The following is a 27,296-nucleotide window of genomic DNA, read 5'->3' as shown; positions in this document are numbered from 1 at the left end:
ATACATGTGAATCACTTAAAACCAACGCAACATTGTCGGAGTTCCCATCGTGGCGCAGCAGAAACAAATCCAACTAGGAACCATGAGCTCACTCAGTGGCATTGCTGTGAGCAGTGGTGTAGGTCACAGATGAAGCTCCGATCTGGTGTGGCTGTGGCTCCGGCGTAGGCCGGCAGCAGTAGCTCAGATTAGACCCCGAGCCTGGGAACCTCCAGGTGCCATGAGTGTGGCCCTAAAAAGCAATTAAAAAAAAAAAAAAAAAAAAAAAAACCAAAAACAAACAAAAAAAACCCTAACACAACATTGCAAATCAACTATACTTCAATTTTTTAAAATAACAATTCCTTTGGACTGTCTACTTATGGATTTCTGGTCATGTTGGGTGTTCAGAAGACAATACAAATGGCCCTAAGCTACCAATGACAAAGGCACACACTTAGCCAATATAAAATTTAGGTCTTTATTAAAAAAACAAACAAAAAAAGCTGAAGTCTTTCTAAAGAGAAGTCTTTTAACCGGGGCCTTTGTAATTCATCGGAGGGGGAGGGAGCAATCCTTTTAAAGAGTTAATTCCTCTAAAAGGAAGTTACGGAGCTGAAACCCTTGAACTGCTCCTATATTTCTCAATCTGCTATGACAAGTTTTCTATGCTCCATGATTCAATGTAAAGAATGGAAATCAAGTCAGCGGGAAATAAATGGCCTAACCTTACTTTTCCAGAGGTCACCGGGAAGCAAGGAGAGGATTGGGGAAATATATTTCTCCATAATCCAGAGATCTACCATCTCACTTGAAAGATTGTATAAGAAAAAGAAGAATTATATAAACAAAGTGAAAATCATAAACATAGTGAATTTAACCCTCTACACCCTCTGCCCTACAGGACATATTTCCTCTCTATTCCCTTTGATCTTTATTTGCCTGTGAGGATTATGTTATTAAAACACACACACATATACATTAAAAGAAAGACTACGGACGGATGGAGTTCCCTGGTGGTGCAGCAGGCTAAGGACTCAGCACTGCCACTGCCATGGCGCAGATTCGATCTCTGGCCTAGAAATTTGTGCATGCCATGGGCAAGGCCAAAACAAAACAAAACAAACAAAAAAAAAAGAAAGCAGAGAGAAAAAAAGGCTATAGAGTGATCCACTGCTATTTTCATAGCAAGCTCATCATCTCAGGGAACTATTTTCAAATTTTCAAGTGAGTGATTTGTGATACCTATTTTGTCGCAAGAAAGCATGGACATAAAGAGGCAAGAACTACATCATGAGGTTTGTGTTATAACTTTAGCATGTGTTAAATATTCAGTTACAAAAAGTCCCCCCTTGCATTTGTAATTATAAACTGACATATTCATTTAAACATTGTCAACAAGAAATCAGAATTCTCACTTTTTAATGCTTCAGTGGGAAGAAAGCCCTTAAGGTTTGATATCACACACTAAAGAAAATAAAATAAAATAAAATCTCATTTTAGAGGTTATAGCAAGTCTTTGCTTGAAAAAGAATTACACTATTTCCTGGTCCAATAATGTCAGCCTAATAGCTAGGATACACTTGTTTTTATGCTATAATAATTTGAACAATTTTCATCTTCTCTTTTTATTTAATACTTTAAAAAATACAACATGCTTCCAATAAAGTAGAGGCATTAGAAAACCAAACAATGGCTATTTAAAAATGAAATCCAGACTCGTCTGTTTTCCCAATTTTCATAAAACTCAAGCTTTATAAACAAGACAAATGGTCCAACAAGCTTGTTTCCAAGAAGCATCACCCTTTAAGCATAGGACACTCAGAGGGGGAGGTGTATAAAAATCGTAGTGTGTGTGCAGTAGTGAGTCTGTAATTAATTTGTTTGGAGCTTCGTGAAAAGCGTTCTTTGTCCTTGTACAAAGAGAGGGCTTTGTAGTTTTCACTAGTCATTTTATCATAACCCTCAATCAGCTAAGCCTGTTACATTCTTTTTTCCTAGATTGAATGCTGAACTACCTGGCTACTTTCTTTTTTCTCTTTTTAATCCCCTTTTGTAAGGTGACTCTCCCCAGAGGCTGTGTTGAGAGATGGCAGGGCCGTGCTGAAAACCTTAGAGCCTTCCTTTCTGTTTCAAAAGCCACGCCTTTCCAAACAGTGACAGAAGAAATAATAAAAGACCCTTTGGCCAGTAAACTGCTAACATTGGACCATCGGTGGTGCCTCCCACTAGATTAGAAAATTACTTAGCATCACCTAGCTGGGTGTTCCCTGGTGGCTCCGCAGGTCAAGGATCTGTTGTTGTCACTGTGGATCCGGTCTTTGCTGGGGTGTGGGTTCAGCCTCTATTCCTGGAACTTCCACATACCAGGGACGTGGCAAAACGACAACAACAAAAAGCCAAACCTCGCCTAGCTGTAATTGAAAAGGGTGGGTATGATTTGAAGGAGAAAAGGAAAATGCAGTTGAAATTATGCCCAAAATGATTAGAGTATGCCCCAAGGGAATGAAAAATGAGACAATTTTTTAGACCTGTTTTTGGAAGAAGTTTCTGGCAGCTTAGAAATAATGATTTCATAAATAAAAACATGATCTATAACCATATAGCTATGCGGACATATTTAGACATATAAGATCAGAGACACACTTCAAAATTTTTCAAAGCTGTTATCTCCAAAAAGGAGTACTAAATCAATAAAAGAACACAGAGAGGTCATAGTTTACTGATTATGACAAGAAATCTATGGCGAGAACTCAGGAAATAGGGTATGAAGAACATAGAATTAAAATGATTGAAATTATGCTAATAATTGCATTTTTGTGTATTTCTTTCCAGCTTTTGCATTTCTATACATAAGTATGGAATGCTGGAAGTCACAAACCTAAAGCTTCTCAATGTGTTTTGTGTGGTCTACACAGTGTGTGTACACTGTGTGAGTGCGCATAATCTTAAGTCAAATAAAGCGCAAGACCTGACAGTAGGCTCCACTCTGCCATGGTAAGAACAGACTGGGTGAGACTCCTACCCTCAGCAGTTTCCTCGCTCCAGCTAGCCACACTCCCCTCTCTGCGTGCTCTTCCTTAATGGGGTGCAGAATTTCCATCACCTGTAATTACACGTTCTTACAGCAGAGGTGTATCTTCCTGTGCTTTGTCTCCCAACAAGTGTGAGAAAACACAAACTCGGGTGGCGAGGGGAGGAAACAGAATTGCAAAATAGGAAGTTAGACCAAGAAGGCTGAAGGTTTCTAGAAGCTCTGGCGAAAGAAAGATTGTTGCATTTTCACAGAGGTCTTCCTGGTCAGCTTTATTCACTATGATCCCTCTGCGAACTGTGGGCAATTGCGTTTACCGTCTCGGGGGGCAAAACAAAGTATTGATACTACATTATATAGAACATGTTATGCCCTCCTTTTTTCTCTTACTATATTTTGACAATTTTTCAAAGGCATTCCGCTAAAACATGGTTTTAATGGCTTCATAATCTACCAGCTTATAGTTTTAACATTGCGTCATATGTATTTTTAGTCCACCTTAAATCATTGGACATTTAGGTTACCTCCAAGAGCTCATTAATATAATTAGTACTACAATGAATATCCTTCCACATAAATCTTAAAAATAACATTTAGAAGTGAAGTTCCTGAGTCAAGTGGTAGGAATATATTTTTAATTTTCGACGCAGAATTCCAAATTGCTTTCTGGACAACAATTTAAGCATTCACCAGCCATGTAAGTGGGCCCATTAAAATTGTACTTATTCAGCCATTACACATATAGTCATTCAAAAGCATTCACCAATTTGATGAGTAAAACACTGTATTTCATTTTGACTCATATTTCTTTGATTCCTACAAAGATTTTATATACCTATTTTCATTTGAATTCCTTCTTCTGTACATTTTCTGGTTTGGGCATTTGCCCACATTTTACAATGATTGTATCTATAGAGTTTTGCTGTTTCTGATACAAATATATTTCTCATCTTTCATATTCTAATGTTATATATGATGTTTTAGACAAATGGATTTTTATGGACTCAAACATGCAAAACTTTTATTCATATTTTTAAAGATTGCTCACTTAAAATTTTCCTTTATGATTGCTTTTACTTGAAAACAGAGAAATGATCAAAATAAAGATTTGCCTCCCCACAGTTTTCCTCTAATTTTCTACGACTTCACTTTTTATATTTAGTTCTTCAATCTGTCTGGTATTTATTTTGGTTTCTGATATGAATGGAGGGTCTAATATTTTTACCTCCATAGTGTTCCCACAATTTTTTTCAAATGACAATTCCCTGTTATGTTTTCATCATCATCTGTTAGTTTTTCTATTCCAGGAATGGTATAAACACTGTGGGGGCCATATTCTGTTCCAGTGATGCCTTCGTTAAGTTTTGAGGCCAACAGGATTCTACTCTAATTGTTGTCTGGATACATCTTCTTTCCTCCCTATTTTTTTCCCTTTTGGGAATATCTCCTTCATAATTGTACTTACATACGTGTAGGTTTTGATTTAAATATGGCAAATCAATACCCCTCTGGACTCTGGAAATGCTTATAAGGTTCTGTTGCCTACAGACTCGGAGACCTTTGATCCTTTCGTAAGCTCTTATAGAGTATATATAATGACCCACCTATAAGTGCTGGAGCTGGGGTTGTTTTCTCCTAGAAAGGACCAATTTAAGGTGAATATTTGCAAAGGAAAGTATGTAAAGGCAACTGAGTGGTCCTCACATTACTGTAGTTATCTTACTTAGAAAGGATACTGAGAGAAGTTGTTTTTTTAAAAGGAGACGAATGGATATTCGGTGAATCTTCAGTGATCTGAGTATAAATCTATGGTTTCTCCTCTGTGCCTTGATCTATAAATCATGAGAACGTTTTATGTAAATCAGAATGCTCATTAATTTAATTGTCCAGTTGAATGCTCATTAATTTAATTGTCCAGTAGAATTACCTTTATGATTTGCACAGTGCTTTGCCCTTCTTTCTGCTTGTCCATTAAAAGATACCCTCTAGGAATTCCTGTTGTGGCTCAGCAGGTTAAGGACCCAGCGTTGTCTCAGTGAGGATGCAGGTTTGATCCCTGGCCTCACTCAGTAGGTTAGGGATCTGGCGCATTGCCATAAGCTGCAGTACTCAGGTCACAGATGTAGCTTGGATCTGGTCTTGCCGTGGTTGTGGCGTAGGCCTCAGCTGCATCTCTGATCCGATCCCTAGCCTGGGAACTTCCATGTGCTGCAGGTGCCACACTAAAATGAGGGGAAAAAAAAAAAATGATGCCCGTTAAGTTTGGAATGAGAGTATGACCTAAAACCAGACTACCTGGTTTCAAATCTTGCCTCTGCCACCTACTTGCTACTATAATCATTTCCTTCTCTGAGCTTTAGTTTCCTCATCTATACAATGAAGATAAAAATGGAGTTTGCCTCACAGGTGGACATGAGGCTTTAGTGGGCTAATTTTTGGAAAGCCTTTAGAACAGGGCCTGGGACATCGTAAGTGCTATGGGTTCATTAAATCGAAATTCTCTCCCATTTCTACTCCTAGGCTCTTCGACTTCTAACTCTGTCAACTGTTTGATGATTAAAACCACTGCCCAAGTACACTAGCAGAAATTAACTATATTAGGAACTCTCCAAAATATGTTATAATCTAAATGATCTTTTAGGGAGTACATTTGGGATTTTCCTATACTGAGATATCTTAAATTGTGGTAAATTGGCAGCTGTGTTTTGTTTTCCTTCCTCTCATGTAGAATAAAATAAGAATCAGAGGAACCAATTGGAAATGTGTCGCAGGCAATGACTAATTTCCTAACTGGCCAGTCAACAAAGAATTATTTTCATTGAACTGAAAGTCCCACTTATTAAAAGTGTGAATGCAATTATAACTGACTTTTTAAAATTTCTCCTCCCATGGTGACTTTAAGAATGTTTGGCATCAGGTGGTTCTTGACTTCATTGACTTTAATGTTTCGTGTTTCACTAGAATGGTTTTTTATCTTTTCATCAACCATATACATGGATATAATTTCTATTTGCCTTAGATCACACATGGCTCTGTTCAACACAGATCCTAAAACTACTCTTTAAAATTTTGCTTTGTTGTTACTGTTGAATACTTTCCACCAGTATTCCTCAGATTACGGAAAGTAGACCAGTGAAGGGTTCCTTCTATGGCACAGGAGGTTAAGGATCCAACTGCAGTGGCTTGGGTTGCTTCAGAGACTCAGATTCAATCCCTGGCCCAGGAACTTCCATAGGTTTGGGTGCGGCCATTAAAAAAAAAAAAAAAAAGTAGACGAATGCAGCTCTGTGGATTGTTTGTTTACAGCAATTAAGAATAAGCATTTGGACTTGCACAGCAATTGTACAGAGTAATTTTATATCTATTAATCCAGCAATCTTAAAAATTGGGGCTTATACATTGTATGAATTTGCTTTATTTTTTTCTAGTATTTCAATTTGGTTGTATTTTTACAAAACTACTGGTCTATGACATATTGGAAATTTAAAGACAGAAAAAAAAAAAAAAAGCAAGAAACATGATCCTTCAGCCTGGTGAGAAGCACTGCTTACATAGCAGACAAATGTGAAAATGCTGTGGCATGCTTATCCCTGGACTGCCAAATAAACCCTTCACACAATCAATCATCAATCAATCTTTTTGTGTGTTGTAGTTACCACTTTGAATCACATGAACAAGTTACACGAACAAGGATTTAAATCTGTGTCTTCAAGTGCATCTCTTGCACACTTTAATTCCATTGAAGTCAGTCCGCTGGATTTTTATTTGGCAATAATAAAGGCAGGCTTGTCTTTTTCTCTGAGTGATTCCTGGGCAGAATTCCTGGTTAGGCCTCCTCCTCCAAAAGCCCATGTTGACCTTGCTCGTTGACTGGTAACTTGACATTTGTCTTTGACTTTCCTCTCAACCTCAGTTTTCCTCTTCAAAACCAGTGAGGAGTCCAGGTCTTGAAGCCCACAAACACCAGAGTGATCTGGAATTGCCATTTAAAGGAAAACAAAAAAAGAAAAGATAATAGGATCGATGCTGCAGGTTGTATTTCCTGGGCTGGGATACCGGGGACCGTCTGAACAATGCGTCTATTTTCTGTGCATCCCTTTGTTCCTCTTGCTGGGAGCCTCGAGTGCTAACAAAGCAGACTGGAAATTAAAGGAAACACATCACACAGCTTTAAAAATCGCATCTTCCATGGCAGGACAGGAGTTAAAGCTTGAAATTTTTTTTTCCACTGTATGTACCAAATTTGGCCTGTGATCCCTTTGAATGGCATGAAAAGCTGCCGGCTGGGTGTCAGTCTCCTTTCCTCGCTTCCTTTCTCACTTTTAAAATATGCCTGGCAAAGACTCAGCCCCCACCCCCCCACTCCCGCTTTAATCCATTTTGCCCTCCTGTTCAGCTGACTAAGATTCCAAATGAGAAAAAGCTTTCCTTCCCAATTGTTAAGAGGGCTTTTGCACCAGGAGAAAATATTCGGTACATATGCAGGCCCTGAAGAACACATTTGGTTTTTCCTTTTACTGAGCAGGTTTAGCAACTGTCTCTTCAGAGACCCTGTAGATTTTTTTTTTTTTTTTTTTTTTTTTTTTTAGTTTCTATAATAGTGATTCTCCAATCATTGACAAAGCACCAAAACATCTATCTTTGTTCATGGGCTTTTCATTGTATCTGGTGTTGGGAACCAAACACGAAAGCTCTTGAAATTCCATTAAAGTTACATTCATTTATTAAAAAAAAAAAAAAAAAAAAAAAAAAAGATGAAAAAAAGAAAACCTGCCATCTTTGGAAGCTGGTCTCTGAAGACACTGTTAATGGGAGGATATGTAGGAGACACATTTTATGTAACTGAAGAGTAATGGTTAACTATTTCAGGTGCAGATTTTGTACAGCAGACGCTGATGCTTGGTGCAAAAATTAGAGGATACAAACAGCTGTGTTATCTGCCAAGTCACTCTGTTTAAAAGAAAGATCACATAGAGATGTGCCCAAATTTTACAAAACACCTGCTTTGGTGCTTCTGAACGTTATCAAAGTTACCAACACTTCAAAATGCAATCAACTTACCAGTCTGAAAGACAAGGGGGCTGCCTGGCTACTGGAAGATACAGGCATCCTTTCATCACACTTCTGCTTTGTGGAAAAAGCAGCCTCCAATGGGGCTTTTTATGTTTGGCTTAAACACCTAAGACAGTAAAAAATGCTTTAGGAACATTTCAGTAAATGCATTATGGTGCCTAGTTGTCTTCTACTCTTATTAAAGGTTCTTCCAGCTGGTCCAAGAATTAGATAAACCTGAGAGAGATTCATGGGAGAAAATAAAATGTAATTTCGCGCATAGGGGAACCCCACAGACATGAGAGAGGGTCAGAGACGGACAGGTGTAGTGAGGCGTGGATAGGGCGCTGCAGCTTCCAAAGACAGAAGGGTCATTCACAAGATGAGAAGGCCAGATGTCTGGTCATTAGATGTTTGTCCCGCCATATGGATGGGGCCACTTAGATACAACTTATCTCTGGTAATATCCATTTTTTAGGTGTCTTGTTAGTGCTTTTGTTTTTCCGCCACGCCCATGGCTTGCAGAAGTTCTGGGGCCCAAGATTGAACCTGTGCTACTGCAGCAACAATGCCGATCCTTAACCCCCGGTGACACCACGGGACTCCATAAGAATTTTTCTCAGAAGAGTCCCCCATTTAAATTCTTCTCGGTAGTTGAGGGAGGAGCAGTAGTTTCTCCTTAGCCCATGGAGTCTCAATTGCCTTTAACTCAAAATAATCCGGCCCCGTGGGTTAAAGATCCAGCACTGCCGCAGCTGTGGCGTAGGTTGCAGAGCTGTGTCTTGGATTCCGTCCCTGGCCGGGGAGCTTCCTACCCGCCGCAGGTGTGACCGAAAAAGAAACAAAAAAGTGGCACAGCTTAGGGAGGCCTGTTCCAAACCCCTGACACCGTCAGTGACATCAGAATGCCTTTCCAGGTCTCCAAAAATGGAAAAGAATCATCTGCAATGTTTCTCTTTTGATTTAAAATCAAAAGTCCATCTAGCATAAGTTTGCCAGGTTTACCAAATTAAAACACAGGAAGTAAAGTGTAAATTCAGATAAAAAGCAAATCATTTTTTAGTATACGTAAGCCTCCTGCAAAATCGGGGGGTGGGGCACTAAAAATGTCCTTATTGTGTCCCTAAAAGCCAACCTTAACAGAGTGCGCTGTATTTATCTGGCAACGCTTGTCTGGCATCATTGCTACAAAAACGATGCAAAGCTGGATTCGATTTCTAGGGTCAGGAACAAAAGCTGGAGTTTCTGAGTTCATTCCACATGCCAGCTTTAAGACCGGCATATCACCCAGACCTGGGAAGCTTCTGCTACAGAAGTAGGAGGTATTTCTAACTACTCGTTTCAGTTTCTTAAAGGGAGACCTTACCCATTAGAGGAGAAGGAAAGAGCTGGCAAATAAGATAGACGAAACATCTGGGACAAACAGAAGGGGAGAGAATCTTTATCAGGCAGTAACCGCATTAGGACTGAGTAAGCTTGAAGCGAGACTTGCTAAAAGAAAAACAGATGAGGATAATCAGATTTCCAGGAATCAGAGAGTAGAGACAGAGCGAGGAAAAGGGAATCTGCAAGACATAGAGCATGGAATTAAGCTACTGGATATTTAAGAAAACACTTGTTCCTCAAGATGTTAAGAAAGAGACGAGCAAAGTCTTCAGCCAGTTTTGGATTCAATACAACCTTTCAAAAATCATTTATCTCCCTCACTTTGAAATACTTTCAGGAAGTGGATTTCAAAGCGTGTCCCCTGGGACGCTGTGGTTTTCTAGGGCGCCTTGGGAGAGGAAGCAGGAGCCTCACGCAAACCCTCTGCTCCACCCCAACTGGATCCCAACCCCGGTGCTACCCCTGCACAGGTGCACCCTGCCTGGTATTCCCCTCTGTTGAGGGGTGCAGCACCCTGTCAGTCAATCTCGTTGGTGTGGTTGAGGATTAGCTCGGGGAGCCCCAATCTGCACACCCACATGACCTCCCTGCATCAACAAAATGGGGGTGCAACTGATAACAAGTTAATGTTTGTAAACTAGTTAATCAGGAAGACCCAACAAGCTAACACACCTAAAGAAATTAGAACAGTTCCCAGTAAATACTTGTGATAAACTCCCGCTACTATCCATTTCTGCATTTGGACTTAGGTTAGGGTTTCATCCAAAGGGAAGTTTCTACTGTCTTTAAAAACTGGGGGGGTAGTTCCTGTTGTGGCTCAACGGAAACGAATCTGACTAGTGTCCATGAGGACTCGGGTTCGATCCCTGGCCTCACTCAGTAGGCTAAGGATCTGGTGTTGCCGTGAGCTGTGCTGTGGGTCACAGATGAGGTTCAGATCCCGTGTCGCTGTGGCTGTGGCCGGCAGCAACAGCTTGATTTGACCCCTAGCCCGGGAACTTCCAGATGCCGTGGGTACGGCCCTAAAAAGACCAAAAAAAAAAATCCTTTGGAAGGACTAGTGCTTTAAAACATTATATTATTTCATAATCGAGGAGCCTGCTTTTGTCCTTCGGTCCTTTGACTAAAAGCCAAGTCCCTCCCCACCTTCCACCCATTAACCCTGAACTTGGCAGGTTAAGGACCCAGTCTCCTTTCTTCTCCAGATCTGACTCTCAGCCTCCCCAGAGGTGGGCTGACAACATAAGGATGACGTCATGGTAGTGACAGAAACTATTTCATTATAATCTGTTTTTTTTTTTTCCCCCCACTAACTTTCTAAAGGGAAAAACATTCATTATTGAAGCCTTTGGAAGCCTTTGGAGGCCCACTCCACACAAATGCTATTATCATCACCCACATTTGGTGAAGTACTTGGGGATTACGAGTGTTATGTAAATGTTTACACATTATTACTCAGTGACCCAAGATCCGCAGTGGGACAGCAGAGACAGCCCAGGAAGAAACATGCAGCCCCAGGGAGGCAATGGTTTCTGTAAAAGGTATGACATTCCCTTGAACTTCAGCATAACCTTGGTTGTTCTTCTGAAGAGAGTCATTTACAGCCATGAAGGGAAGCACTGACTGTAAAAGAGAAAGCTGAGGGTTTGCTGCACATTTGAAGACAGAAGGGCGCCTTTGGAGAAAAGGGCGACAGGGAAAGGCTTTAAAATGCTGTGAGGGGCACTTGGACTTGACTGGGAGAACTTCCTGACAGTAAAAGCAGCCTGCTTCCAAGAGCTGTCACCACACCTTTCCCTATGGAGCTGCTCAGGCAGGAACAGTTTCTCTTTCTTGGTAAGTTCAGCCGAAAGACAAGAAATTGGAACCCATCCTCCTAGCTGACCATTTTAGGTAGTTAAGGTCATCGCAGAACATTCAATGGCACTGTGTTCTCTTTAAATCTGTACTCTTCTTGTGGGGAACATCTTGGTTGGTGCCAGCGTGTCTGTAACACCCCCCTCCCGCCCCCGGCCAACACTTTCTACATTCTTTTCCACCAAGACAAAGACCCAGATCCAGCTGTGAAGTGATCCATGTCTCTAGGTACCATCATTGTTTTGTTAGACCAGTGAGGCTGCTCTTCCATGTGTGATCTTCAAATTATCTCTGAAAATAAATGTAAGAAGGAGTTCCCTGGTGGTGCGGTGGGTTAAGGACCTGGTATTCTCACTGCAGTGGCTCGGGTTGCCGCTGTGGCACAGCTTCAATCCCTGGCCTGGAACTTCTGCACACTGGGGGCACAGCTAAATACATACATAAAAATAAATTTTAAAAAAATTTTAAATGGGTATAAGAAAAAGAGGAATTTGATATAAAGAGACAACCAGGCAAAGCACATGTGGCACAGAGATCTCAGGAAAATCTGAGTGACCTGAGAGGTCATGGTCTGGAGACCACCACCCCACGTGATTTCAGGGTCTTCTCAGGCCAGGAACTGGGGAGCACCGGGAGGAGGGGCTTCAGTTGGGCTGTCTTAGCTAGAACCTCAGAAAGCAGAAAACCATGCTTAAGAGGCAGTGCCTATGAAAACCAGGAATCTGTACACTCACAAAGGACCTCCATGAGCACACAGACGAGAGGAAAACAATTCTGCTCTTGAAATTTTTTCACATCTGCTCTGTACCGTTCCAGATGATTCTTGAAAGGATGTTCAGCTTTTACAGAAGGACGAAACATACACAAGTTGAGGAGAAAGCCCACGCCCTTCTCTCTTCCCGCTTAGAAGGATGCTACATGTCCCCTCTCCGTGTTCTTTTAAAACACAAGGAAGAAAGGAGGGGATTAAAAAAAAAAAAAGAAGACGAAGCAGTGTAGCAAATTCTCTGCCAGGAAACACACAGTGAATTCTAGCTTGTTAGCAGCCTGCTTCCAAATTATTTTTAAAAAACAAATCCTAACAGTCGTGTAGTTACAGCCTCTGAGGGAAGCTCTAAGCCCGATGCCAGTGTCCCAGAACCCAAGTCACCAAAAAAAGAAACAGAAAAAAAGAAAAAAAAAAAAAAAAAAAAGGCGGGGGTGGGGGTGGGGGGGACCCTCACCCGCTGTCTTCTAACAGGAATATGAAAGCAAAATCTCGGAGGCGGGAGAAATGCCCCAGAGAGGAGAAAGCTGCAGCTTGCAGTAATCTGTAAATGATTGCTGGTAAAGTCTGGAGGCTTCAGGCTTGATCTGTGTTTGTTCCAAAAGCAAGCCAAGGAGGACGGTGTTAATAAAGAGAGATTTAACTGAGAGCTGTGCTTGGAATAAAGTGGGCTACAAAAAGGTCAAATTTGATCAGTTGCAGCAGATTACAAGGGCTTTAAAAGGTGGTGTGGAGAAATGAGCCGGGGCTGGAAGTAATATCGCGCAAGATTGATTTGGGGGGTGGAGAAAAGCCAGGACAAGTGCTTATCAATCCTAGAAGTAGGAAGAGCCGGGCGGGCGCCCAGTCGCTCCTGGCCTGAGCCGCGGAGCGGGCGGCCGCTTCCTTCCCCTGCATCCCCTCCCCTCGCCCCCACCTCTCCGGACCGGACCTGCCTTCGGCCGCCCTTTAGACAATGGTCTCCTTAATCTCTGACTTGGATCCACTCAAAGACTGGAAAGTTTTAAGGTAGGCCTGCTTTTCTTTCTCTCCCGTCGCTGTTTCAGTTCAGGGCCAAGTTCCTCCCCCGCCCCCAGCCCAGTGCCTGCGCGGGGGATGCGCGATGCGCCGCCAGCGGGGGCGGGGGTGGGGTGGGGTGTGGGTGGGGGGTTCGGCGACCGCGGATCTGCTTAGGGGATAGTCCGCGGTGATTCGACACAACTTCCGGCAGCTGTGTGCGGAGAGGCGTGAGAAGTCCTCAATTTCACTCCCGGAGGGGAAGGCGGTGCATTTTAATGCGAGTCCCATCCTTTTGAAATGATGCCTGCCATTGGCCAACTCGCCAACCAGCTCTCCTACTGACTGCGTTTCTGGGGGCCCTGAAGCCATCGGAAGGGACGTGCCAAACTTTCTGGGGCTTGAGGTTTTAAAAAGCCAACTTTTCAGGAAAGCTCTTCCTGCTCCTCTTTTCAAGACGGTGGGCAGAGAGGGGGTTTCCTCCCGGGACCTCTTCTCCCCACCCCCACGCCTAATTTGGAAAAGCCAGTCTTGTAAAAACTCCCTGACCTTCGAATGAAATGAGCACAGTTTGTGAAACGAGCTAGTCTCTGCACGCTTCTGAAAAGATGAGCTCTGCCGTCTTCTTGATTCGGAGACCCAGGAAAATGAGATTCCCAGGACCTCACAGTGGCCAAAAGTTCCTGCATTTCACCCCCCTTGAGCCTAAGCTGACACCTTGGGTAGAGTTCACAGTGCCTTCCTAAGTTTAACTGAAAACGAAGTGGTGTTGCCCAGCCCAAAGAAATTTGGACAATTTCTTAAATGTAAAAAGGTTAAAACGAGGGGGTTTTATGGAAAGTGGTTCCTCACAGTGGCAGGCTGTCCCAAATACTTACCTGCAAACACGGTTCCACTGGAATGAAACCAAGACCCAGTTAAGGCACCTCTTTTTTTTCCTAATATTTATCTTGCATTCATGGGCTGTTACTTCTCTCCTTCTCATGAGTTCTGCCTTAGTGTCTGTCTAATTTTAGTATTTTTATGCATGATAGAAAAGAGCAAATACAAGAAACAGTGGCCGATATCATCTTATTTTCCTTTGAAGAATTCTTGCATTTTGCTTTCTAGAACGTCACACGGATGGGTGTCAGAAAGTGCATGTCATTTTCTAATCTTCCCTTTTTCCAGTTAAACATGAAACGTGTTTTCACCTACCCTTTGTAACCATCGTTCTAACGACGAAGCAGGCATCAGGATATTGATATACATTGTTTTACTCAATTACCGTGTGTTGACAATTTCGACTGTTTGCAGCCCTTGACTTGTAGGCACAACTACGCAGCGAACGTCTTTGTGCAGATACCTTTTTGCTTTCATTAAATAATCCCTAGGATTTCTAGACAAAAAGGCACGAATATTTTATGGGTCTCTCCTCCTGGTGATGTTTTCTTCTGATGGAGGCTTAAAGTTCTATTTTTAATTGAGAGATGCTAGAGTACCTCTGTAAATGTCCTAATGATGCAGCTATGAGAATAAATTTCACTCTCCTTCTCTTTATCTGGATTAGTAACCTATTTCTAAACTGGAAATATTTCTTAAGGGTGCTTTTAAAAATTTGTTGTGGGTGATAAGCTTATTAATATTACTGCACAAATGGCTAAGACAGGCCCTAGCTCTAAAAATGTATGTAAGATGACAAATTTTGAAAATGTTACCCTCCAAAGGCCTTTTACGTAGTGACCCTTAGTCCTCAATGCATTTAACAACCAGTGGTAATGTTGCCTTTCCCCTAAATGGGTCCCTCGCATGAGTGACGTTTGTTTCATGGCCAGCGTCAGTAAAGTTTCACCAACTTGGACTGTCAAGACTTGGGAAAGAGAAACATTTTCCCATTGACCTCTGGGTCCATCACCTTCATTCTGTCCACACCTCTTCTTGGCATATGTTATCCCATCATCTTTTTAACTGTGTGTAATTCTTTCCTGCAATAAGGAATGATAAGGGGGAGGGTATGAATTACATTTTAAATGCCTTCATTGTTTGCAGCCAGGCATCCTGTTGGCTAATTCTGATTCATGGAACAACTCACTCACCAACAGTAAGGCTCTGTCCCTTACAGGCACACCTCATTTTTGGTTTTGGTTTTAATTAAAAAAAATTTTTTTTATTGAAGTGTAGTTGATTTACAGTGTTGTTCATTTCTGCTGTGCAGCGAAGTGATTCAGTTATACGTATATACCTTCTATTTGTTACCTTCTTTTCCGTGAGGGTTTATTGTAGGACATTGAATGTAGTTCTCTGTGCTGCACAGCAGGACCTTGTTGCTTTTCTGTACTAACCCCAAACTCCCAGTCCATCCCTCCTCCAACTCCCTCCCCCTCAGCAGCCCCACGTCTCTTCTCCTTGTCCGAGAGTCTGTTTCTGCCTCGTAGATAGATTCATTGGTGTCAAAGTTTAGGTTCCACATAGAAATGATATCATATGCTATTTGTCCTGCTCTTGCTGGCTTACTTTACTTAGTGTGATAATTTCTAGTTGCATCCATGTTGCTATGGAAAGCATCATTGCATTCCTTTTGAATGGCTGTGTAGTATTCCAGGGTGTGATCTGTGGTGTGAGAATGCACTGCATCTTGATCCATTCATCTGCCAGTGGACATTTAGGTTGCTTCCGGGTTTTGGCTATTGTAAATAGTGCTGCTATGAACATAGGGGTGTCTGTGTCCTTTTCAAATTACTGTTTTGTCTGGATATATGCCCAGGAGTGGCGTTTCTGGATCATATGGTAACTCTATCCTCAGTTTTGTGAGGAACCTCCATACTGTTTTCCACAGTGGCCATACCAACTTACATTCCCACCAATGGTGTAGAAGGATTCCTTTTTTTCTACACCCTCTCGAGGATTCGTTATTTGTCAACTTTTTAGCAGAGGCTGTTCTGACCAATGTGAGGTGATACCTCCTTGCAGTTTTGATTTGTGTTTCTCTAATAATTAGTATTTGGGGCATCTTTTCATGTACCTATTAGCCATCTGTATTTCTTCTTTGGAGAAATGTCTCTTGAGGTCTTCTGCCCATTTTTCAATTAGATTGTTTGTTTGTCTTTTTGTTGAGTTGCATGAGCTGTTTGTGTATTTTGGAAATTAAGCCCTTGTGGGTTGCATCATTTGCAAATATTTTCTTCTATTCTGTAGGTTGTCTTTTCATTTTGTTTATATAGTTTCCTTTGCTGTATGAAAGCTTATACATTTGATGAGGTCCCATTTGTTTATTTTTGTTTTTATTTCTATTTCCTTGGGGGACTGACCTAAGAAAACATTGGGACGATTTTGTCAGAGAATGTTTCAGGCACGCCTCATTTTAATGCACTTTGTTTTATTGTGCTTTATAGACATTGCCTTTTTTTACAAATTGAGGGTTTGGGGCAACCCTGCCTCGCTCAGGTCTTGTGGTGCTATTTTTTCCCAACAGTATTTGCTCATCTCATGTCTCTGTGTCCTTCGGTAATTCTCAACAATATTTCAATGTATTCATCCTTTTTATACTTGTTCTGGTGATCTCTGGTCAGCAATCTTTGATGTTTCTATTGCAAAAAGATTATGACTCTCTGGAGGCTCAGATGATGGTTAGCATTTTTTAGCAATAAAATATTTTTAGATTAAGAGGTGTATGTTTTTTAGACCCATTGCTATTGCACACGTAATAGACTATAGTATGGTTTAAACATAGCTTTTGTATGCACTGGGACACCGAAAAAAATGTGTGTCATTCGCTTTTGCAATTTTCACTTTATTACAGGGGTCTGGAACCAAACCCATAATATCTTTGAGGTGAGCCTGTGTATGTGGGAGAAGCAAAGCTATAACATGACCTTATAAATGGGAAAATCTAGCGGGAGGCTGAGGACGTGTATACTAATGGCATCCAGGGTTGTATGTGATACGAGTTACATCAATAAAATGCTTTACAAATCCAGAGGTGAGAGATTCTGCTACAATAGTGTGACTGCCCTGGTCTGCTTAACAGGTGAGCAGAATGCTTAGTTTATAATATGCAGAAAGGCTTTCAAACCTGCATAACGTGCAATATTTTCAGATGTTTGCTGCAGGTATGTGGCCTGGAGTTCCGCCAAACCTGCTGCTCTTGCAAAGTGATTGCAAGGCACAATTTTTAAACCTGCTTACACCCCAATTTAGTGTTTTAAGATATGATCTGCGGGTGGGGTACAAGTTCGGGTCATAAGCCTTTCTCAAGCACTGGGTGCTTGTCTCCCCCCCCACCCCCACCCCCGCCAGGCCCGTTTTTGTCAAGTGGAAAAGTCCAGGCTGGGAATGGTGCTGTTGGCTGTTTTAATCCCTGTCTACCTCTAGGGGCAGAAAAGAAATCTAAATGCCACAAAAAGACAACGCCAACAGTTTTGCACAGTAAGATGCCCCTCCTGACCCCTGGGAAAGCCACAGACACAAAAGCTTCCTTCAGAAGGGTCAGAATGAGCTAAGGCAAGAAAACATGTTCTTGGAGTTCCCTGGTGGCGCAGCGGGGGAAGGATATGGTGTTGTCACCGCTGTGGTTGGGATACCAGCCCTGGACTGGGAACTTTTGCCTGCCGTGGGTACAGTCAGAAAGAAAAAAAAAAGAAAGAAAGAAATATCCTTAATACATAGAGAAAGAAAAAGAGAATGACCGTGTAGTGGACTTAGGATTAAAAGAAAAAACAGACCTGCCACTCTGATTCGTATATACGATTCCCTGTTCGTTGGTACCCCTTGCGGGAAAACGGCTCTTAAGGATGACTCAAGCTCCGCAGGTCGAAAACTGTTACCTGTATTGCCCTCCAAGACCTGGTTCTTTTCCGGTGTTCACAGGCTTATGAATCACATCAGGTGGGTATCCAGCCAGGTACCCAAACTGGAAAGTTGACGCCCTCCCTCATCCCTCCTTTTCCCGCCTAATTACATCCAGACTGTCCCCAGCTCCTAAGCATCCCTTGGCTCCCCTCTTTTCTCCACCTGTCCTTGCTATCGTCTTGTTTTGCCTGGAACTCAGTACTACCCTCTAAACCTCCCTGCTTCAGTTCTTGCTGTCATAGTCCACTTTTCACAGAAGAGGAATGAAAACACTTCAAAAGCTCTGCATCGGGTCATGTGACTTTCCTTTTGAAAAGCCTCCCCCGCGCTCTTCAAAGAGAAGCCAGTATCCTGCATCCTAACCTGCAAGTCCCCACCTGCCCTAGCCCTTGCCTCCCTCTCCAGCCGCATCTCCTTCCTCTTCCCCCACAGCCCGCCCTGCTCCAGCCCCGCTGGTCCTCTTGCTCTTCCTCAAACAAGCCAAGCTTCCTTTGGCCGTAGGATGTTCGGAGGGGACGCTTTCTCTCCCTGCCTGGAAATAAATCTTCTCCCTCGTTACTTTTGCAGGGCAGGATGTTGCTTGTCATTCAAGTCTTTAGCTCAGGCGTCACCACCGCCTCAGCGAAGCCTTCCTTGATCCCAGCTAATTGTTCTGATTTCTTCATGAAGATATACTTAATTTACAGCGTTGTGTTAGTTTCGGGTATATAGCAAAGTGATTTGGACATATATTTGGACGTATGTATTCTTTTTCAGATTATTTTCTTTCCTTTCTTTCTTTTCCTTCGTGGCTGCCCCTGTAGCACATGGAAGTTAATTCCTGGGCCAGGGATTGAATCTGAGCCGCAGCTGCAACTCAAGCCACTGCAGTCAGATTCTTACCCTGCTTTGCCATGGTGGGAATTCCCTCAGATTCTTTTCCATTTTCCGTTATAAGACATTGAGACAGTTAGTTCCCTGTGCTATACCATAGGTCCTTGTTTATCTGTTTTATACAGAGTAGGGTATATCTGTTAATCCCAAACTCTTAATTATCTCTCTCCCCCCAGCACTCTAATTTAAAGCCATTCAAAAGTCACTCTTAAGCATTTCTCACTGATAGGCTGTACCATACATATAAAACTGCCAGTATTTGACTGCTGTAGACCTATAAAAATTTCAGTTTCATGTGGTTCAACTAATGCTTTCGTTGTAGCATTTACCAATACTTGCTGTTTTCATATCTGCTTATTTTTTAATTTCTCTTCACTGTTAGAACATATAGTTGGTGTGGTGAACTGGTATACCCGGTGCCTCAAATATTTCCTGGCACATTACAGATAATGAACAAATGAATGAAAGATGAATGAATAAATAACGTGCGCACTGTCTCTCTCATTGACCTCACACTCTGTGAGGCCAGAGGTTTTATGTATTCCATTCAAACTCTAGTGCCAATATTTATCACAGTGGTGGCGGCGTCTTATGAATGAATGAATGAATGACTCCTAACTCCCAGTTTAGTAAGCCTGTCTTTAGTTTCCCGGCAAAGTCTCTGGATTTGATGACATGGAAAAAGTTTAAATTATCTGAGAATTTGATGTCTTATTATTCAAACAGAATTTATTCTTTCTATGCCAGAGAATGATCTAGATCAGGGATTGGCAAGATTCTGTCAAGGGCCAAATAGTAAATAGATCAGGTGTGGCTGGCCGCACAGTCTCTGTTGCAGCTACAAAAGTTCTGCCATTGTCACATGAAAGTAGCCACAGGTAATATGCAAATGACTGAGCTTGACTGGGAACCAATAAAACTTTATTTACAAAAACAGGAAATGGGTGGGATTTGGCCCAAGGACCATTGCCCCCCTTTCATCTATATCTAGGCTAATGATCTGACTAACAAGAAAATACAAGTGGTTTTGACAGATAGTTGGAAGGATATTTTCAAAACTTTGTGACTAAGTGCATATCATGAACGTACCTCATTATTGGGAAGAAAATATTTTAAAGAGCCTTGGTGAAAGGCCACAGGCCAGAGATGTTTCGGTCATGAGCACTTGATCTCAAAGACAGTTAGAGTCTGGAGGAAACTTATGGCTCACCACGTCCCTTAAGTGTTTGGATGAGCCTTCAGGCTATAAGAAAATACACTTTCGCTTGTTCCCTTACTGAGTGTGTGAGAAACCCTCATTAATGAGAGCAGCACATGTGGATGGAAAAAAATAGACCAAATCCTGACATGTTTTAAGTCACTGCTTGGCCTCGTTCCCTTCAATTTCATTGCTCTCTCTAGCTCAATTAGGAGACATTTCCCTTTCACATGCCTGATAAATCTCCCAAGATGAATTCCAAACTCATGGAGAAAAGCGTGCCGTGTCATCTTGAATGAATGCCACTTGTAGATACTCTTTGGCTCAAGTTACATGACATCTTGAGACGTTTGGCCTGGGAAGAGGTTATGGGGAGCTCTCTTGGTGTCCAGGGAGAGTAGGCTGGTCATCTGAAGATCAGGGGTTAGTCTTGAGGACGGTATAAGAATTATGAATGCTTTTGGAGTTTCCACGGTGGCTCAGCGGTGACGACCCTGACTGGTATCCATGAGGACGCAGGTTCGATCCCTGGCCTCACTCAGTGAGTTAAAGATCTGGTATTGCTGTGAGCTGTGGTGTAGGATATAGACGCAGCTCCGATCCCGAGTTGCTGTGGCTGTGGCGTAGGCCAGCAATGCCAGATCCAAGCTGCATCCGCAGGCCTCAGCTGCGGCTCCGATTGGACCTGTAGCCGGAAACTTCCATATTCCGTGAACGCGGTCCTAAAAAACAGCCACAAAAAAGAATTATGAATGCTTTCTATGTGCCAGTCAGTTTGCTAAGAGCTTTATATCTAATACGTCATTGAATCTTTGCAACAAGACTATGACGTAGGTGGCAGTTCTGCTACCCCTATTTGCCGCAGCGTGAACTTGGGTTGGGATAACTGTGAGCCAGAGCACTTGAAATATGATGCCACGTACTCTCCTCTCATAGCATCTTTCTTGGGTACGTTGGTAACTTGGTGAAGCATGGGAGAGTTGGTACCACGTCGTATTTTTTCCCCACTGGAAAGTTTGAAGAATCATGACCCAGTTAGTACTTAAAAAAAAAAAAAAAAAAAAAAAACCTTTGAAGAGCAGGGAGGGGGGAAGTAGGCTCTGAAAGCAAAGAGGACATGGAGTAAGAATTCTCTAGGTAGAATGAATTATATGTTTATAAAAGTGAATACGGGACCTGGGCCTTTTAAATAATTTATTAGATTGGAGAAGAATCTACTCTTTTTCACAAAGCATGACTGATGTAGCACATGACATAACTAATAATGACAAAGGGTATTATAAGATCACATAAAAATGTAAAGTAGAGAAATCCTGTTATCTATAGGTTGGAATGCTACTGCCATGGCTTTTACATCTCATTCCAGCACCCCCCCCCAAAAAAAAACCAAAAACCCCCAAAACCCTGAAATATTGAAACACCCTCAGGAGTTATTTCCACTCCATGGACTCTAATAATCAGCAGAAAAATATTCGCTTGACAATTATTTTGCTCCCCCTCCGGAACGTGTCTGTCTCCCTTGTGGGCTGGACCAGTAAAGTATCAAGGACAAACGCAACACATCCAGGTCACGTGACATGTCTGTTGGAAAAACGCAAGAGCAAATCCCTCCTGTGATAAGGGAGCGTCTCCCAAAGGTCAGAGACTACAGGGAAGTTGTTTCCCCAAAACAGAGGGAACAGAAAGCGGAATATGCCACTTCCCTCTCTACACCCCTCAAACTTGTGTTCAGACCCAAAGTTCCCCAATACTAGCCTCCTTTGCTATAGGTTATGCTGTGTGTGTGTGTGTGTGTGTGTGTGTGTGTGTGTGTGTGTGTGTTGGTGGTGGGGGAGGGACCAACACCGTGATTGGCACAGCCGGGATTTGGACAGACAGCCGCACCTTCCTCATTTGTCAGATGAGAGGTTGAACCAGATTATATCTAAGAATCCCCATCTCTAAGATGCTATGATCGATGTGAGATAGAACAAAGAAGCGCCCTCCCCCAGGATCCCACCTCGGAGCCATTCCCCGCATCCTTTCCCGACACTGCCGAGTTTTTCTCGCAGCAAAGCAATTCTCTTTCTATTGATCCTCATTTTCTTGCAAGGCTCCTTTATTCCCAGACCTTCGGTAGAGCGGATGGACTAAACCACAAACCTGTTTTGAGATGTTCTGTCTCAAACCAGGGCTATAATGTAAATCAGCGGCTCAGGGATGAGTTTTGCTGACACGGACGGACCTCCGCCATCCTAGGACCGGTCCTGCGGGGCTCAGGATCGCAGTCCACCTGGGTTGCAGGTGTTTGAGTTCACCGTGGCTTTGGAACACCATTTTGGTTTTCACTGCCCTAGTTTTTCATTCTTACAGAGACACAAATGTCTAAGCCACAAAGAATGGTTAGAGGCTCCCGGAAAGGGCACTTTGTATATATTTTATCATGTTTGCTGGTGGGTAATTGAAAGATTTCAGAAACTGGAAAAACACTGCCCTCCTTACCGCTGCTTCTGAACCTTTACACGTGACTCCCCCCCCCCCCCACCATCCTTATCGTCGTTATTGGTGTAACAACCCACACGGAGAACCCGAAAGTTGGGACACTCTCTCCTTCTTCTCCATGAACACGCATGGGTTTAAAAGGTTTGTTCTAACCTGCACTCCTGAATGTCACGTTGCCTGATAACCCTGCTGGCATCGGCTCCTTGCCTCCTTAGAACGTCCATAACGTTCACAGTTATCACTCTGCAGAGGTGTCGTTTAAATAGCTATTTGGATTGTAGGAGTTTTTGTCAGGTATGATGGGACTACAACGTTATATTAGTTTCTGGTACACCACTTAATGATCCACCGTCTGCGTGGACTGCAAAATGATCCCCATGATACTGATCTAGTTAATACCCGTCGCCATACACCAGTCCAAGAATGTTTTCTTGAGATGAGAACTTTTACGTTAGCAACTTTGAAATATGCAATAGAGGGGTTCCCCTCATGGCTCAGCAGGAATGAACCTGACTAGTATAGATGAGGATGTGGGTTCGATCCCTGGCCTCGCTCAGTGGGTTAAGGATCTGGCGTTGCCGTGAGCTGTGGTGTAGGTCTCAGACGAGGCTCAGATCTTGCATTGCTGTGGCTGTGGTGTGGGCCAGCAGGTGTAGCTCCGACTCAACTCCTAGCCTGGGAACTTTTCTATGCCACAACTGTGGCCCTAAAAAGCAAAAAAAAAAAAAAAAAAAAAAAAAAAAAAAATCAGTACAAAATTATGAGCAGTAGTCACCATGCCATACATTTCATCCTCGTGACATATTCATTGTATAACTGGAACTTTGTACGTTTAGACCCCCTTCTTCTGCAACCACCAGTCTGTTCTCTGTATCTACAAGCCTAGGGACTCAGTTTCAGTTGGGGGATAGGGTATCTTTTCTTAGATTCTACATGTAAATGAAATAATACAGTATTTGTCTTTCTCTGTCTGACTAATTTGACTAATTTCTTTCTTTCTTTTTTTTTTTTTTTGGTCTTTTGTCCTTTTAGGGCCACACCCAGGCTAGGGGTCAAATCAGACCTGTTGCTGCCAGCCACAGCCACAGCAATGCCAGATCTGAGCCACATCTGTGACCTACACCACAGCTCACGGCAACACCAGATCCTTAACCCACTGATTAAGGCCAGGGATCGAACCCGCAACCTCATGGTTCCTAGTCGGATTTGTTAACCACTGAGCCATGACGGGAACTCCCTGTTGCATTTATTTAACACATCTTATCTGTTCATCTGTTGATGGACGGTTAGGTTGTTACCATATTTTGGCGGTTGTAATGCTGCCATGACATAAAGGCACATAAATCTGTTTGAGTTTTCATTTTCTTCAGATACACATCCAAGAGTGAAATTGCTGGATCATGTGGAAGTTCTATTTTTATTTTTTGAAGAACCTCCACACTGTCTTCCACAGTGACTGCACCCGTCATGCACAAGGGTTTCCTTTTCTCTGTATCCTCACCAGCACTTATTATTTTTGTCTTTTTGGTAACAGCCTTCCTAACAGGTGCGAGGTGACCCTGCATTGATTGCATTTTGGGTTTTGATTTGCATTCCCCTGATGAATAGTGATGCTGAGCCGCCTTCTAAACTAGGTACCCACTGGCCATCTGTAGGTCTTCTTTGGAAAAAGGTCTTTTCAGATTCTCTGCCTATTTTTAAATTAGGTGAGCTTCCTCAACAATGAGGCTCACCATGGTGGGTGGTTATGAAATCTGCACACTTGACTGACATAACACCTTTAGTTCTTTTACATGCAGATGGAAAGGACGATTGGGTCCTGTGAGATGGAACTATGTCCAGGGCACCCAAGAATACCTGGGTCCTCATGTAGGTTACAGCCACCTCTCAAGTGCAAGTTTTCAGCGGGACGGGGGGTGGAGGGGCCAAGGTGGGGACCCATCACTTTCTCAACCAAGGATTTAAAAAACATTTGTTGGGGCATCCTGGGTCGTGAGAGAGGAGGGCTCAAACCTATAATACTTAGCCAGCCTCCCCTGCTCCAGATCCGCCAAACGCAAACCCTCATGGCCTGAGAGAAATAATGACAAATTAAAGCAAAAGTAATAGTTTATAATTAAATATATCATTGGCTCAAAACCCCTACATACACACACATAATGAGTTGGGTTGCACTATGTAAAACACCCATTTTTTCCCCCCTAATGTATCCACATTGTTCCAAGTGACTTCTGCTCTGCTTCACCTCAAAAACCGCAGCTTTAGTCAAGACTGTTGCTACTGCAGGTAATCAAACACTGACTATTCCAGCTCCGCCTTACAGGGTCTAAACCAAGGGTTGGCAAACTTTTTTTTTTGCAAAGGGCCAGTTAGTTAAATATGTTTGGCTTTGCCGACAAACCATATGGTCCTTGTCACAACTACTCAGCTCTTTCTTTGTAGCACAAAAGCAGCCAGAGACAATATATAAATGAATGGGTGTGGCAGCATGCCAATAAAACTCTTATTTATAAAAACAGGCAGTGGCTGGATTTGGCCCACGGGCCATACTTAGCCAATGGTCCATGTCTGCTCTACTGGGTGTTGGACCTTTCAGAGCCAAGGCAGCCTGGACAGCAAGAGGGAAATGGAACCAGAGGAAGCAGCCAAAGAGTGTATGTTTCCCCAGATGCTATGTGCTGAGCTGGCCGAAGCTGTGCTTGGCTCTCGTCCCTGGAAGAAGAGGGTGTGTACAAGGAGTGAGGGAGGAACGGCTGGACTGTCTCAGACCCAGGATCACCCTTTACTTTGGTTTGGCTACATTAGGCAGGAAGCAGAGGATCCTTTACTTCTCAAGGAAGTTTCAGCATTTCTCTCGACATGTCCTTTATAATGACCTGGAATCGCATCAGTCCCAAGCCAGAGCTCATCCCCTTGGAAGGGGAGCCAGATGGTGATGCCAAGGGAGGGAAGACAAGAAAAAAGGATCTTAAAAAACTTGCCTACAAGGATTATAGGGATTGGGGGGGAAAGAAGGCAGTTGGGGTAATTGATTGCTCAGTGCCCAGGAGAGCCAGAAAGTAACTTCCAGCGAAATCGAATGGGACTCCCGGTGCCTTTAGTCTGTGTCCACTCTTGCTGTCTTTATCACCACAGAACTGCACATTTCTTGAGGATGTGGGCATGAATTTTATTATTAAACAAGAATGAAGCCCATTCAGGGGCTGAATGCTACATTGAATGCATGCATAGTGGGTGCAAGCAGAGAGATTTACCACCTCATAGGTAGAAGCCCACGTTTCCTTGCGTAGGACGGGTCCCTCTTTGCCCCCCTCACGATGGGCCATGCAGCACCATCACTGCAGAACACAAAGAGCAGTTTTGAAGAGATTGAGGATAAAGAACTTGGCCCCGGGGCCAAATGAAGTAACAGGGCTTTCCTAGCTTCCCCCAGCGTCCGTAAGGCTCTTCAGAGAGATCAGTCAGTTTTATGGCTCATTTTGAACTGAGACCAGCAATTTATGTTTTAAGGCTGGCTTCCAGTTCTGCAGCAGGGAGGGGTGGGGTGGAGGCGGGGAGGCAGATGTGGTCAGGAATTTGAAGTTTGGTGAGGATTTCTGTGCCCTGGACAGTCTGTCTGGAAGACCTGCGTCAGGAGCACTTGAGGGTGAGTTGAATCCCTTCCTGGCACTGAGCGGTCTCGCCACTCTTGAGTCTTACTTAATAAATGACCACTTCACAGTAAAGTGCTCTTAAATGATGAGATCGAAAGTGTCCGTTTCTCTTGTCAAAGAGCAAGAATTACCCAGCAATAGGGCTGCGAGGAGACCACTGCAGAGGAACGTGGTCTAGAGGCAGGATTTCTTCCTTAAAGACTCTTGATTTCATGTGTAACTTCTTCCCAGTAGGCAGGAACCCCTTTGAGCTCCTGCCCTGCTCCGGATCCAGTCAGGTTCCCTCCCAGCTCGCTGGCTTTGTCCTCGTCCCCACCACTGTCCCCTCGTGGAGCAGGTGGCAGATTTTACCCCTGGGTGCCTGGCATCCGTGATGACAGACAGAAGTGGCAGGAAGGAACAGCACTGCATCACTTGCTTGATTCCTCTTTTGGTAGGAAAGAAAGGGTCTTTATTTTCATCTATGAGCCAACGGTGAGGGTGTTTGGGGAAAAACAGCTCCTGAGAACTTGGATTTTTGTTTAAAAATTAAAAAACCAGCAACGGAGTTGGCAGGTAAAGCCTATGTCCCTGTTGCCCCGACAAGTATTTTTGCCTTCCTGTCTTCTCTCATTACAAAAGGCAGGCAGCAAGGGTGGTTTTCCATTTATTGAACATACCTTGGGCAGAGCTCTCAGGACGGAACCAGCGTGTTGTGCTTTTGAATCCTGCTTTTAAGCTCCCTCTGCAATCAGGCAGAGCTCTCTAGAGGATAAAGCTATATTAAGCTTTAAATCTCTGGTTAATTTTTTGTTTGTTTGTTCCCATAAAATTGGTTTCCTTGTCTTTTGCTTTTTCTAGGCAGGTCGTCATTCCGTAAATCGGCAGAATCGCCAGTCCTGTCAAGGAGCCCATTAGTTAGACCGGGATCAGAGAGAAATATTTTGCATATAAACTTCAAACACCACAAAGTAGAGAAAGAGAGAGTAAGAGGATTTGGAGGCCTTGCCTCTGTTTCATAGCTTGGGTATTTTGCCCTGGTAATTGGCGCAAATCCCTTTGAATCATCATTTCTTATTTTTTGGCGATTTTTTTTTTTCTTTATAAAGACCGTGAATGTTTTTTAACTTGTGGTCACACCATTCTCCCATGCAAATCTTTTACTTTGATTGACCCTCGCAAACTGTAATCTGCCCTAAACGTTAACCTCCAAAG

The 27,296-nt window shown here is 42.9% G+C and overlaps 1 protein-coding gene and 1 long non-coding RNA gene across 23 annotated transcripts in view; one reads left to right on the top strand and one right to left on the bottom strand.

Annotated features, from left to right (window-relative positions):
* Nucleotides 1-27,296, top strand: part of CELF2 (CUGBP Elav-like family member 2) — an 872,498-nt gene that overhangs the window by 304,529 nt on the left and 540,673 nt on the right. For 9 of the 22 annotated variants that reach the window (XR_014817160.1, XM_084978878.1, XM_084978853.1 and 6 more), the window contains exon 1: nucleotides 12,577-13,082. Coding sequence is in view for 5 of the 15 variants with exons in the window: in XM_084978853.1 (XP_084834979.1) it covers nucleotides 13,030-13,082 (53 nt within the window). In the remaining 10 variants the exon portion in view is untranslated. 22 annotated transcript variants of the gene reach the window in all.
* LOC146399586 (uncharacterized) lies at nucleotides 3,629-9,611 on the bottom strand. The gene is made up of 3 exons (XR_014818124.1): nucleotides 9,432-9,611; nucleotides 8,075-8,192; nucleotides 3,629-7,152 (listed from the first exon to the last, which is right to left on the bottom strand). It is a non-coding gene; the product is annotated as an uncharacterized LOC146399586 (long non-coding RNA).

Source organism: Sus scrofa, chromosome 10 (assembly GCF_054392235.1).
Source record: "Sus scrofa isolate SSC_HxYL_T2T_F1_AM1 chromosome 10, Sscrofa_HxYL_maternal_Yorkshire_Landrace_v2.0, whole genome shotgun sequence".
In the NCBI taxonomy this organism is placed as follows: Eukaryota; Metazoa; Chordata; class Mammalia; order Artiodactyla; family Suidae; genus Sus; species Sus scrofa.
This window is presented reverse-complemented; position numbering and strand designations above follow the sequence as displayed.